General features: G+C 42.4%; 1 protein-coding gene across 3 annotated transcripts in view; it reads right to left on the reverse strand.

Annotated features, from left to right (window-relative positions):
- Positions 1–12497, reverse strand: part of pard3aa (par-3 family cell polarity regulator alpha, a) — a 315863-nt gene that overhangs the window by 97300 nt on the left and 206066 nt on the right. For all 3 annotated transcript variants that reach the window (XM_030756195.1, XM_030756194.1, XM_030756193.1), the window contains one exon: positions 5934–6082. In XM_030756195.1, coding sequence (XP_030612055.1) covers positions 5934–6082 — 149 coding nt within the window. The remainder of the gene's footprint in view (positions 1–5933; positions 6083–12497) is intronic.

Here is a 12497-nt window from a genome sequence, read left to right on the forward strand (position 1 = left end):
TGTTTCCTCTGTGGCTTCAGGTAGTGTAAATAAATGTCTTCTACAGCTCTTCCTGTTGGTTTTCAACACCAAATGTTGCTATTTGGTCCGCCCCACTGAACAGAACACCCTGAGTATATTTGCATGTGTGGACCCCATGCAGGGACTCCCTAATGAGCACAATAACAAAATTCACCAACTGACACATCTATACAATCAAGGATCTTCGACATGTTTAAAGTGGCCTAAATGAGACGTACAGTATCTGACTGCCGCTGGGTGAACCCAGTGGAACACACGGACTCGTTTTAATACATAAAGGTTCCAAAAAAGAAACCAAAAATTGGGGCTTATTTTAAAAAGAGCAGTTCAGATTGACTGATTCTGTTGAAAGAAGGTGAAAGTTTCCATGTTACATGCAGGATCGTTGAGGTTAAAGGGTCATCCCTCTTTCTGCTACATTTGCTACCAGTGAACCCTCAGTGAGAGCGTGAGTGCTTTCTTCCTCATCCGTAGCAGCTATAGATCCAGATTCAGACAAGTCACACATGCTAAAAGCTCATCTGTTTGCCACTGGTGGTTTCCAGGCCATTAGCCATACTGTTACTATATATCTTTAACAGAAAAAAATGTCCTTCCTTTTTGTCAGTGTTAATAAAAGTGTTCAGCTCCACGACAGCCTACACCCACTCCTGAAAGTGCATCAATCCTATAATCCTGCATCCTACTTAGTGAGGAGATCTCAGGCGCCTGCCTCAAGGCTGCACGGGACAGTAAAATGAAACTTTACGGTGAGCTACAAATGTCTAGGAGGTCAAAAGTTCTTTGGCTGCAGGGCTAAAAGATTAATTCTACTTCAGTTTCTCAGGGGAGGTAGGTCAGTTTTATTAGCATGACAAATATTAATGCCAGGAAAGCACAAACAAGACCAAGAGAACACAAGCAAAAATCGTCTAATTCATTTGAAGAAGCAATTTCATCCTGCAAAGGACAAGAGAGGACGGCCTGAAGTAAAAATTCATTATAAGAAAGCATAGGCACAGATACAGCATGACAGCAAAATGATGAAGTGTTTCATCCTTTGAGGATAAAACTCAATCAATCCAGTAAAAATGCCATGTAAAGTTGGATTTTTTGGAAGCTTAAGCATAAAGCCTGCCAACAACGGACACACAGATGCTAGGGTGCATGCCTGACACAATGGGATTGCAAGTTAGAGTTGCACAGGATGCAACAGTTCAAGGGAACACAAATGACATCTGCTGTACTCGGAAACAGGGAATTATCCCCCTGCTTGATATTCCGCACCAGAATCCTGCTCACCATTGTTTCTCGTCAGCACGGTGAGTGACTGAAAAAGAAAAAAAAAAAAAAAGCCCAGAGACAAAGAGAGCGGGAGAGTGAGGCAAAGAGACAGTTTGCCCATAGACCCAACTGCCTCAAACCTGCCTTTGTTTTCATCAGAAGCAGCCCTGGCTCTCCTGGGAGGGTTTGACGGACAGCTCTCTGTATGCCAATCTATTATGTGATTCCTATCACACAACAGAAACCTCAGTGCTCTGCTCCTCATCTCCCTCTTATTCAGAGGAATGAAAATACATATTCCCCCACTGCATACAGACATGAGTTTGCCACTCCCCGCACGTCTGGAGGAGAAATGAAAATCATCAAAATGAAATATACAAAGAGAAAGACAATCAGACTAAATGGGGTGATAGTGCACCTGGTTGCAAACAAACCTGGCCCACGTGCTGCGTACTTTAGCCAGATTAAGGGCAAGGACAGTTAATTGGAGAAGATCCATTGCCATTAAACGTTAAAGGGGCAGTATGGCAAACTTCATGAATAAATCAGTGGTGGTTATTACAGGGACAGAAGCCCGCAGTATAATTAGAGCAGCTAAAACTATGCTTTGCAGCCATTATTCACCACAGGCCCCTGCATGTAAAGATCTGTGTACAGACAGGGGCTCCATTACACATAATTTATTCAGAGAGTCGGGGCTTTAAGCAGGGTGGTAAAAGGGTAATTATGTTAAAAATAACCTCCAAGGTGGTCGGAGGAAGGCCACGTCCAGGTATCCCAGTGGAAGTGAGGCGTCTCTGGGTCAGCTGCGCTATTATGTCTCTGCCAGTTGTGGACCATTAGCCCGACAGAGGACGTCCTCCACACGCTGAACATATGTCACAAGAAATCATTATAACCTGGACTTGGTTAACATCTCAATTAAGGAAGCTGGATATTTTTGCTGCACAGCCTTTAAAGAAATCCAAATAAAATTCCATTTTTCTGTTTGCTTATCATCTTTCAGTGTGGAGCACTTTTTCTACAAGAAAGCTCTTCATTTGCAGAAGCCGAGAACTCACTGGATCGGGAACGGACTTGGCTGGAATAGACGTTCACAATTCCAGTAAGCGTAAAGTTATCTGCCAGTTTCTCATTTAATAGCACTGGCCTATCTGTGACTAGATCAGCTGCCAGCTTTCAATAAGGAAGTAGTTTCCACCCATATGTTTGGTGGTCCATGAGATGATCTTATATTTCTACACAGAAAAACCCAATACAGGCACACATTAGGTTCTCTTTTTCAAATATTCCCTAACAACAACAGGCATGTTAATTAGTGCTCAAGATTCAGTCATCAGCTCATTCTGTGTTAATTTAATGGAGTGAATGCACTCTGTTTTATTCAGCCTGATTCAAACCAACCTGGCCGTGATGGATCAATTGTAGCAGCCGAAGATGCCAACTGCCAATGAACATCTATCTATGGCAAATGCTACTGCATCGCCTGGCTCCACACAGCCCTCCACACCTCATGGAGTAATGAGTGTTTTCTTCAATCATTTGCACTGCAGAATGAGCACAATGGCACAGGTTCCCAAATTAGTTGCCAAGTCTCTATTCATCACCATTCAACTCCCTTTCAGCATTATAAAAAAAAACAGAAAAACCTCTTTTGATCATGCTGAAAATAGCTCAAACAACACTCTCGGTTATATGCATCTGAAGGGGCTGAGATCACAAATCCAATAATGGCTGGTTGTGAGCTAGTTATGGGGAAAGACCGGGACTGCCTTTCAGATCTCCATTACCGGACCCACGGATGCAACTCAACATTATAACGTTTGACCTCAATAGTGGTGGCAGGGCACTGAGCTCAGCACCAGTTCTTATGTTGCAGTGTGTGTTACTCCTAAAGGGCTAAACATTAGCACGTTCTGTACAATGTAAGGGAAATACGAAAGTGAAGGCCAGACACAAAGTAAGTAGAACAGGTCTTACACCTCATGAAGGAGCATGTCCATCACGAGGCTTACAAAGTGTCTGGAATGTGCTAACGTCTTACTGCCAGCACTGGCACCTCACGTCGCCTTCTTCGCTTTTCTTCTCTCACTCAATTTTATTCCCCATTTAAATGGGATTGAACTGCAGGGTGTCTGACCCGTTTAGCATATTTCAACAATGATGGGTTTCAAAGTCATGAAATCCATCTGCTGATGTGATTTGGGAGCAGCTGGAACACGATTAAAAGGAGGGACAAAATACCTAGCGACAGAATAAAATGTAAGTCAGTGGGGGATAGAATTCTTGAGCATGTTAACTACTTTTTTTTTTTCCAGAGTAATCTGAAAGCAGAGCGCAGCTTTATTAGTGTGTTATTGGAACACAGAGAGGGATTCTTACACCTGCTACTTGAGCTAACTTCTCATGGCAGACTACAACGTCCAAGTGTGTGGCAAAGACACAGTTTAATGGTAAGCACTGGCACTACTTCCTTTGGCTCACTTCATTATCAGATCTACTGCACAACACCCAAAGGCCATTTTTCACTGGGCGGCTTTGATGTAATTATTTCCATAGCAGTGTATTCCTCTAAGATAAATGGACCTGAGGTGACACTGGGGACATGTCAAATCACAATATGCGTCTTTTTTTTTTTTTATAACACTAAGTCTATGTGCTTATGTTTCATCTACTGACTGAAGCATTTTTCTTGTGGGAACCCACGTCAGCTTCAAGACTTATTATGATAGGAACAAATTTGTTATTTCCCTGAACCATCTGAACACTGTGATATTTTCACTGATGGATTATGATTTTGTATTGGCAAGGATTTCTGTCAGCTGGATATTTCACAAACTCAATTGGGCCCTGTGGAAGTGGAAGAGAAAAATGTGTGTTTTTTTTTGTTTTTTTTTATCTCGTGCACTAAAAAAGCACACGCACACGTGCACCCACACACAGAAGGATCTTGATAAAGAAATGATACAATGATCAATTACACTGGTTATCTCGTGAGTGAGGCACCATCTTATGAGTACATTAATCTGGATCCTTTGTAAAAAGAACCACTGCAGTTTACAACTAATCCAATTCACAAATAAATGCAGACTCCACTTCGGAACAATTAAGAAGCTTTTTTGATTAAACTCTTTGATAAAATGTGCATTTGTGAAGATGAGAACAGCATCAAAGACTTATCTTAGCATCCCGTCCATTCTGCTCACTTCCTGTCCTCAGTAATAGCTAATTATATTTTAAAGACTGAGAACTTAATGGAAGATATTTTAGGCTGACTGATTGCTGAAAAAAAACCCACCCAATGGCTGACAATTTTCTTTTCCCAAAGTTTGTGTTGTCTGGGTTTACTTTGTGGAAAAGTTTTGATAGTGGACAGAAGGTATTACAAAGGATCTAGACCCCACAGAGCTCAGTGCAGTGGCCCAGACCTACACCAGTCTGTGGGCAAGTCAAAGATTTCTACAGGTCTCCGGGCTCCATGTGGAAGAGAGTTGGCTGTTATCTGTTATGATTAGTCAGTGATCCGAGAGAAGGCAGCGTCTGCTTCAGCCTCAGTGGGAGAGGCTCAGAGCTCACACCATCTTCTTCCCTGGATACAGTTTGTCTGTTTGAGAGTGTACTTGTGCGAGTGTGTGTTTGTGTTTGTGCAGGCCTGTATCTGACTGGCGTTCCCATCACTAGACATTGTGCACTTGCTTCTTGTGTTTTATCCATGGTCCACTGGACAAAGGGCCATGGGAAATGAAGGCCAAAAGAGGAGAGGTGGCTGGACAGGACTGAAGTGACTGTGTGTGTATTGCTATTTTAGAAAGTGCCTTTATTGAGACACCTGCATATGGTGAGTAATTTTAAGTGTTTGAGTAGTCACAAATTCATCATGTGTTTGGTGTGTCCAGGTAAAAAGGAGCGACAAGTAATAAGGAACTACGTCTTACTATAAACAAATCCATGCTGAACACTGAGTGGACAAAGCTGTGAGCTGAGACACAATCATCACAAGGTACAGGATCAGTTTCTTTTTCCATGTTGGTCTCCCAAGTGCAAACACTTTTCCTGCTCAAAAATTCCCTAGTGCATGAGGTGCATTTACTTTTGGTTTGTAATCTGCCTGAAATTAGGCTTTAAAGTTTTTTTGCAAAAGAAAAAAAAAAATCAATTCACTTTTTGCAAATGTGGAAAGATTAAAAGTACTTTCATATCCGTACACTAAATATTACTGGCATGCTTTGGCATGCATGTTGTTGGATTAAATTAAATTAAGTGAGATGATATTTTGTCATTTAGCAGGACATTGACAGGTAACCAGCACAGGCTCAGGAAAATACAGGTTCCCACTTATAAACAAACCAGTGCATAACCCTCCATACAGTGGCATGACAGTCTCCTGGTTTCTCCTGTCCACATGTCAAAGAGTCCATGGGCAAGACACTGAATCGTAAGCATGATGCAAATCAACTCTCCTGCCCCTGGTGTGTGTTTCTTTGTGTGTGTGTGTGTGTGTGTGTGTGTGTGTGCATCAGCGAAAAAGGGAAAGCCCTTTGAAAACTAAGACAATAAGACAACACATACGTGTGGTCCATTTCACAGAATGTCAAAGTTTCCCTTTAACGTGTGCTTGTTAAATGCTTTGGGCATTGCTTAGCACTTGCCTAAATCCATGCTCTTGGACTTGCGGGACTTGATGATCTCCAGCTGTGCAGGACTGTCATATTGCTTGGTGCGCTTTTCCGACATACTCTGGCGGCCAAACCCCTCCCTCTGGAACGCACCGTCAGGATCTGCGTCTGGACTAAGCGAGCTACAGTTTGTTAGGAAGAAAAGACAAAGGAACAAAAAGAAGTATTAGATACTGGCAAACGTAAAGTCACTCCTTTCATCTGGAGATTATTCTATTAAAGATATATTTTGCAGTCATCTTCACTGTACATAAAGTTGCACTTGGATGGCTAGAAGCCATACTGATGATAAGACTGAAAAATACAATCCTCCTATTAATGATCACACAGACCCAAATACCCCTTTACTATCAGAAAATGACACACTCACATATACGCATACACACATGCACTTCTTTAATTTCAAAGACTTTTCTAATTAAGGACATCTACACCTCTGCTTTGTGGGTTCAGCACACACCATAAGTGGGAAGTGGGGCTTGGCCTAGATGCATGATATCCCAGTAAGGTGAGGGTTCTCTGGGGTCACAGCCATTCAAAAAAAAGAATACGTCTGGAGCAGCATCAAGGCCCAACCCACTGTAGCACACTCTGTTTGAGATCCTCTATCTTTGTCTGGATCTTAATTGAAAATCGGAGGTAAGCGTGAAAAGGAGGTCAGGAGAAGTGGACACTGGTATTTGCATGTAGAAAAGTGCATTCACAATTAAGGTGAGAACATCTCGCAATTTGAGGGCAGACATGAGATAGGGGATGCAGTGACACTGTAATCCAATACATGTTGCACGCCGCTGTTTCTTTTGTTCTCATGATGCTCATACGTGACCATTAAAATAGCATCAGAATTTTCACCAAATGATCTTATTTCTCTGTATTTGCAGAGCTTTAATCCCAAGTCAAACACTGTAACTGCAAGTATAGAACTTCAGAAGTTGCGAGGAAATAGATATTTGTAAATGTATCCTCTTGGAGCAGATCTTCCTTGAAGCACCCCTCAGTATTTGTAATATCAGTTAACTGCAGGCACGCTTGCACTTGTTTCCATGTAAACAATTCTTATTTAGGTCGTCAACCCCACTTAACAAGAGAGCTGCTTCATGTGTCACAGAGGGGCTGGCATCAACGTGTTACTTTATCGTCAACCATACCTGACAACCCCAACTAAGATCAGACTGTCTCGCAGGACGATCTCCAGATGACACAGGAAGAGCGGGAGGTGGAGCAGGAACAGAGGAATGACAGCACAGATGTATTATTCATTTATACATCATCCCTTGTTTTTTTCATCCCATCATTTCGGAAAAAAAACCCAGCATGGCCTGTATTCTTCTGCCTCCGCAAATGTCATCTGTCGGAGCGTGACTGAGATGGTGCAGACGAGAAAGGACGCGTTTTCAGCCTGAATTTAGATTTCATTTACTCTTGCCAGCATTGTGTTATTGAGCCGGTTGCACATGCAGACAACATAGGTAAAAGTGAGAAACCAGCAGGTGGGATCACGCAGGGGCTGTCAGTCAGATACAGAGAGCTGACGACTGCACAACCATTTATGAGAGTAATTAAAAAGACTAGCAGCTGGGCCTAATGGGAACCCAGCTTTTCTGAGCAAAAAACAGTGAGAAATCTGCGCGAAGAAACAGTGAAGTTCAGAGGGAGCAGCAGAGCAGGTGGTGTAAATTCACTTAGTCGGAGGTCAGAGCTGTTGGTTTAAGCTGCTGCCCATTTTAGCACCATCTCTGATTTACTTTGGTACATACGGAGCGGTGACTCAATGCCTAGTATGCGGATCTAGGGTAACCTGAAGAGAAGCCGCAATTGTGTTGCTCTGTATAGCTTTTTAAGTCAGAGGTACCTGCTGTCAGAACTTGCACCTCAGGTCTCAGTGGCAGAACCCATAACTATTTAAAAAGGTGGCAATTCCTGAGTTTGGATCGTTGTCATAGGTTTAAACTATCTTGAGATTGAATTAGATATCACTCTTTTTAAAACAACATAATAAAAAGCTCACATTTATGATGTTTAGAATACACCAGTGGAGCTTTTTCTAATTCTTCACTCCGTGTTTAGTGGTGACTCAAAAAAAAATGGCTACAAATTTTGGTGACTGTTAAGTTAATGTCATTGAGTGAAATAAGTATTTGATCCCCAAGGAAAACATGACTTAGTAATTGGTGAAGAAACCCTTGTGGGCAAGCACAGCGGTAAGACATTTTTTTTTGCCCACATCTCAGGAAGGATTTTCGTCCACTCATCTTTACAGAAACTCTCTAAATCCTTTAGGGTTCTTGGCTGCTGTCTGGCAACTCGAAGCTTCAGCTCCCTCCGCAGATTTTCTATAGCACTGAGGTCTTGAGACTGGCTAAGCCACTCCATGGCCCTAATGTGCTTCTTCTTCAGCCACGCTTTTGTTACCTCGGTGGTATGTTTTTGGTCATTGTCATGCTAGAATACCCATCCATGACCCATCTTCAGTGTTCTGGCTGAAGGAAGGAGGATCTTGTCCAAGATTTTATGGTACAAGGCCCCGTTCATTGGCTCCTTCAATATGATGAAGTCATCTTGTACCCTTAGCAGAAAAACAGCCCTAAACCATAATGTTTCTACCTCTGCTTGACTGTGGGGAAGGTGTTCTTTGGGTCATATTGAGCACTTTTCTTCCTCCAAACACTGGGTTTAGATGTTCGCTGGCAAACTTAAGGCAGGCATGTGCGTGTGCCTTCTTGAGCAGGGGGACCTTGTGGGCACTGCAAGATTTAAATCCATGACAGCATAGTGTGTTACCAGTGGTGTTCTTGGTGACTGTGGTCCCAACTTTAGATCATTAATAAACTCCTGCCGTATAGTGTTTCTAATGATCAACCTCACCCCACAAGGTACAATCTTAGATGGAGCTCTAGACTGTGGGCAATTCATAGTCATCTTATATTTCTTCCATTTCTGAATAATGGCACCTTTAGTTGTCACCATCTCACCAAGCTTCTTGCTGATTGTCTTGTAGCCCATTCCAGCCTTCTGCGGGTCTGCAATCTTGTGTCTGACATCCTTTGACAGCTCTCTGGTATCGATCAGGGTGGTGGAGAGGCTGGAATGGAATAAACTGATTCTGTGGCTAGGTGTGCTTCATACACATAGCAAGCTGAGATCTATAATTGATTGATTGATCTGTGGGAGCCAGAATTCTGGCTGGGTTGTAGGGCATGCGCTTTTTTTTCTGGATTTTTGGGTGATATTGTGTCTCTCTCCATCAAAATGAAACTCCCATAACAATTTGAGACTGTTCGTGTCTTTTTGAGCAAACTTGCAAATTCAGCAGGCGATCAAATAATTGTTTTCCCCCACTGTATATATGCCACAATCATTATAATAAGAAGATTCCCTCATCTCTACCTCTTACTTTTTTAAGCACACAGTGGTTAAAAGCAATGCCCCCCCCCCATTCTGAGCAGATGCTTTCCTCCCCATTCAAAGTACTCCCATCATCTAAAATTAAATAGCACTGAGAATTCCTCACAGGCAAATCCACAGCTTTAACTTACATTTTACATGATTATGTTCTTCACTCCGTACTTCCTCGCAGGAAGTTGAATGTGTCAAACTGCACATTGGCCTCGTTGCTAAGCGGCGTGTGTTAAAAGCCCCCTGTGCTCACAATTACCCTGGTGACATATTTTTAACTTCTTTTGCTTAACTCCAAACCTTTTTTACTTGTTTAAAACTGACCCCAAAGAGTTAAGTCTCTACTACTACTTAATGCAGCTCACCCTGAGCAGGTGGGGTTCTCTATATTAGTTTCAATGCCTCAGAGAGGGGGCAAGAGGTGGAGAGCAATGCCCAGCAAGGTGCTTCTGAAATGGTTATTCTGAGGTTTGAGAAGGGCGATTCAGTTGACTGCTTGGATGCATAGCTGAGTCGGGGAGCTTGGAGCTGCCTTCAATCACTGTATGAAGTCCTGCATGAGAAGCTGGTGCAGTGGTTTGTTTTGCTAGCACCAGTGGACACTAGGCAGTCAAAATACTGGCTAGAAGGGGGGAAAAAAAGGTGAAATATAAAGTTACTACTTTCATTTTGTTTATTTCTTAAACGTGAGTGCCTTTAAACAAAGGACAGCTCAGATTACTACTTTTATTTCACTCGTTTAATTGCACACATAAATCATCTGACTTTGAATGTGAATATAAATACTGTAAAACAACATGGCTCGATCAGTGCCACACAGCGGAGCAGCTGCACCTGTGATTTGTCGTAATTCCCTTTTAATTGTGATGAAGTTGCCGAGAGAGGCGGAGAGGGAGAGAACAAGATCAATTAAGACCTCTTTGTCCGTCTGCGCCCTCCTGTGTCGACTCCCTCATTCTTTCCCCGCCTGGTTTACGAATGCTTTAATTGAGTTTGGCCAGACTGACTGCTCCAGTCTGCTGCACGGGACAGCGACTGACAAGGACCAGGCAAAGATATACTTTGGTGTGTGTGCGCAGGCTATGTTAGCATCACTCATGCTGGGTTTAAGCTGCACCCCTGTCACAATGACGCAGAGCAGGTCACACGCAAACACAGAGCGTGCAATGCAGGAAGCTGCAATTGCACACTCTTGAAGAAACGAGAGCATGCCTGACATGCTTGTAGGAATGGTGCATCACTGAGAAATGCTAAATATTCATAAAGCTAGAGAGGGGTGATAGCATGTAAGGAAAAAAAATATGCGGTGAATGTGTGTGAGTGTGTATGCGTGCTGTCTGGCATTAAAGTCACCACCAACTTAAATGGTGATTTGAGATTAGTGAAATAGTGTGTGAATGTGCGCATGCATGTAACTACAGGGCTGTTTGCATTTATATGCAGTTATGCTGATAGTTTGATGGGAAAAACATGTGCTTAAAGGAGCACTCTGATTCTTAGTTACATTGCTGATGACAGAGACTATTAGGGAGTCAACTGAAGTAGGCAGTCTGCCTGCAAAGTTTGTTTGTTCGCGTCTGTGCGGACCGTTTCCACTTTATATGTTAATTTGTGAAATTGTTTACCAGCCAATGTGTATCTAAACACTCGTGAGACTGAGTGCATCAGTGCAGCTGTGTGTATTTGTGGGTGTGAAAAATGGATGTGTGAGGATGTTTGTCTGGAGTCCTTCTCCATCCTTGCTGCTTGACAGAGTGTTTCAGAGCTGCCTGGGAAATGATGTTTCCACCTGTGACATCTCACAAAGACAGAGAAGGACACAGTCTAGTTGTCGCTCTCTCTCTCTTTCGTTCTCTCTGTCGCTCTTGCTGCCCATTTCTCTTCTCTCTCTGTTTAATGAGAATTGACACCCATCTTCCGCTCTGTCAGGCTTACCCAGACTGATGTCCAAACCAGGAGGACAGACGTGGTGCTCTAGTTTATATTAGCTTTGTGGCAGTGCCCCTAATGGTCCAATGAAGAAATGCCCAGTAAATTTGAACATCCTTGTCTGCTCTGATGACTTACTTTCCTACTCCTGAATCTAAAATTTTTTAAAATGAGTATTCTGAGTTAACCCCATAAATTGGTGCACTGTGAAACCCAGGATTCTCTAACTGACATTCACTCAATTCCAAATTGCGTACAGAAAACGGGTGTAGCCAGTGACTCCAGCAGCTTTATTTTGAAGTTTCGAGTAGATTTATTAGCATCTGTCTTCTGGAGCCAAAATGACCCTATTTAGACGAGAGGGTTTAGTGAAGTGGAGTAAAAGGGGCCGATGAACAGACAGAGATACCTGCTTATTAGGGTTTAATAACTTGCTAGAAAATGCTAGAATTTCAACCACCAAAAACTGCAGCATGGATTTCTTATAACAAACAGTAGGTTTGTTGCAACCATTATAAAAGCGCTCCAGTTCAGCAGCTTAAAGTAGCAGAATTCAACCCTGGTATGCAGGTGAAACAAGCCATAGAGACCAAAACACTGTTTTTACTACTCTGTAAAGATTGTCATCCAGGAAGTTTGGCATCTAACAGTGCTACAGTGCAGTATATGATACAGTTAGAATACCTTGTAATTAAAGGCAAAAGTGATAAGTTGTTATAAACATTACTTTTGCCATCTGTTACATTTCATGACAAATTACAGTTTTACATTAATCCATATGCCAAAAATAAATACTTTATTATACTTTTCTCCATTAGTACAGTCAGCTACATTGTGCATGAGAAACAGAGGTGGCTAAATGAGGAGCTAAATAACTAAAAACCAAATCACTGTGGAAACAGGAAGGTGTTGTTGTTAGGAGCAGAGATATTTGCATTCTCTCACAGAGCCTCATCTTCAAGGGGAAGATGATTTGAGCACTTGTCTTCTCTCGAGCACAGGATCTTTTATTTTGTTTTCTTCCGGTGCTACATTACAATACGAGCGTGTGAGTACTTTTAAGAGCTGTTATTTTTGCTTCTGAAGGACACCGCTGATGGCATCTCAGTGAGGCTTTCATGGACGACCAAGGAGGGATTGTTGTCAAGAAGCAATATTCATACAGATGCAGGTGACGGTGCTGAGCAGTCAAAAACAAAGGTAAAACTTTGC

Source organism: Archocentrus centrarchus, chromosome 20 (genome assembly GCF_007364275.1).
Source record: "Archocentrus centrarchus isolate MPI-CPG fArcCen1 chromosome 20, fArcCen1, whole genome shotgun sequence".
Classification (NCBI taxonomy): domain Eukaryota; kingdom Metazoa; phylum Chordata; class Actinopteri; order Cichliformes; family Cichlidae; genus Archocentrus; species Archocentrus centrarchus.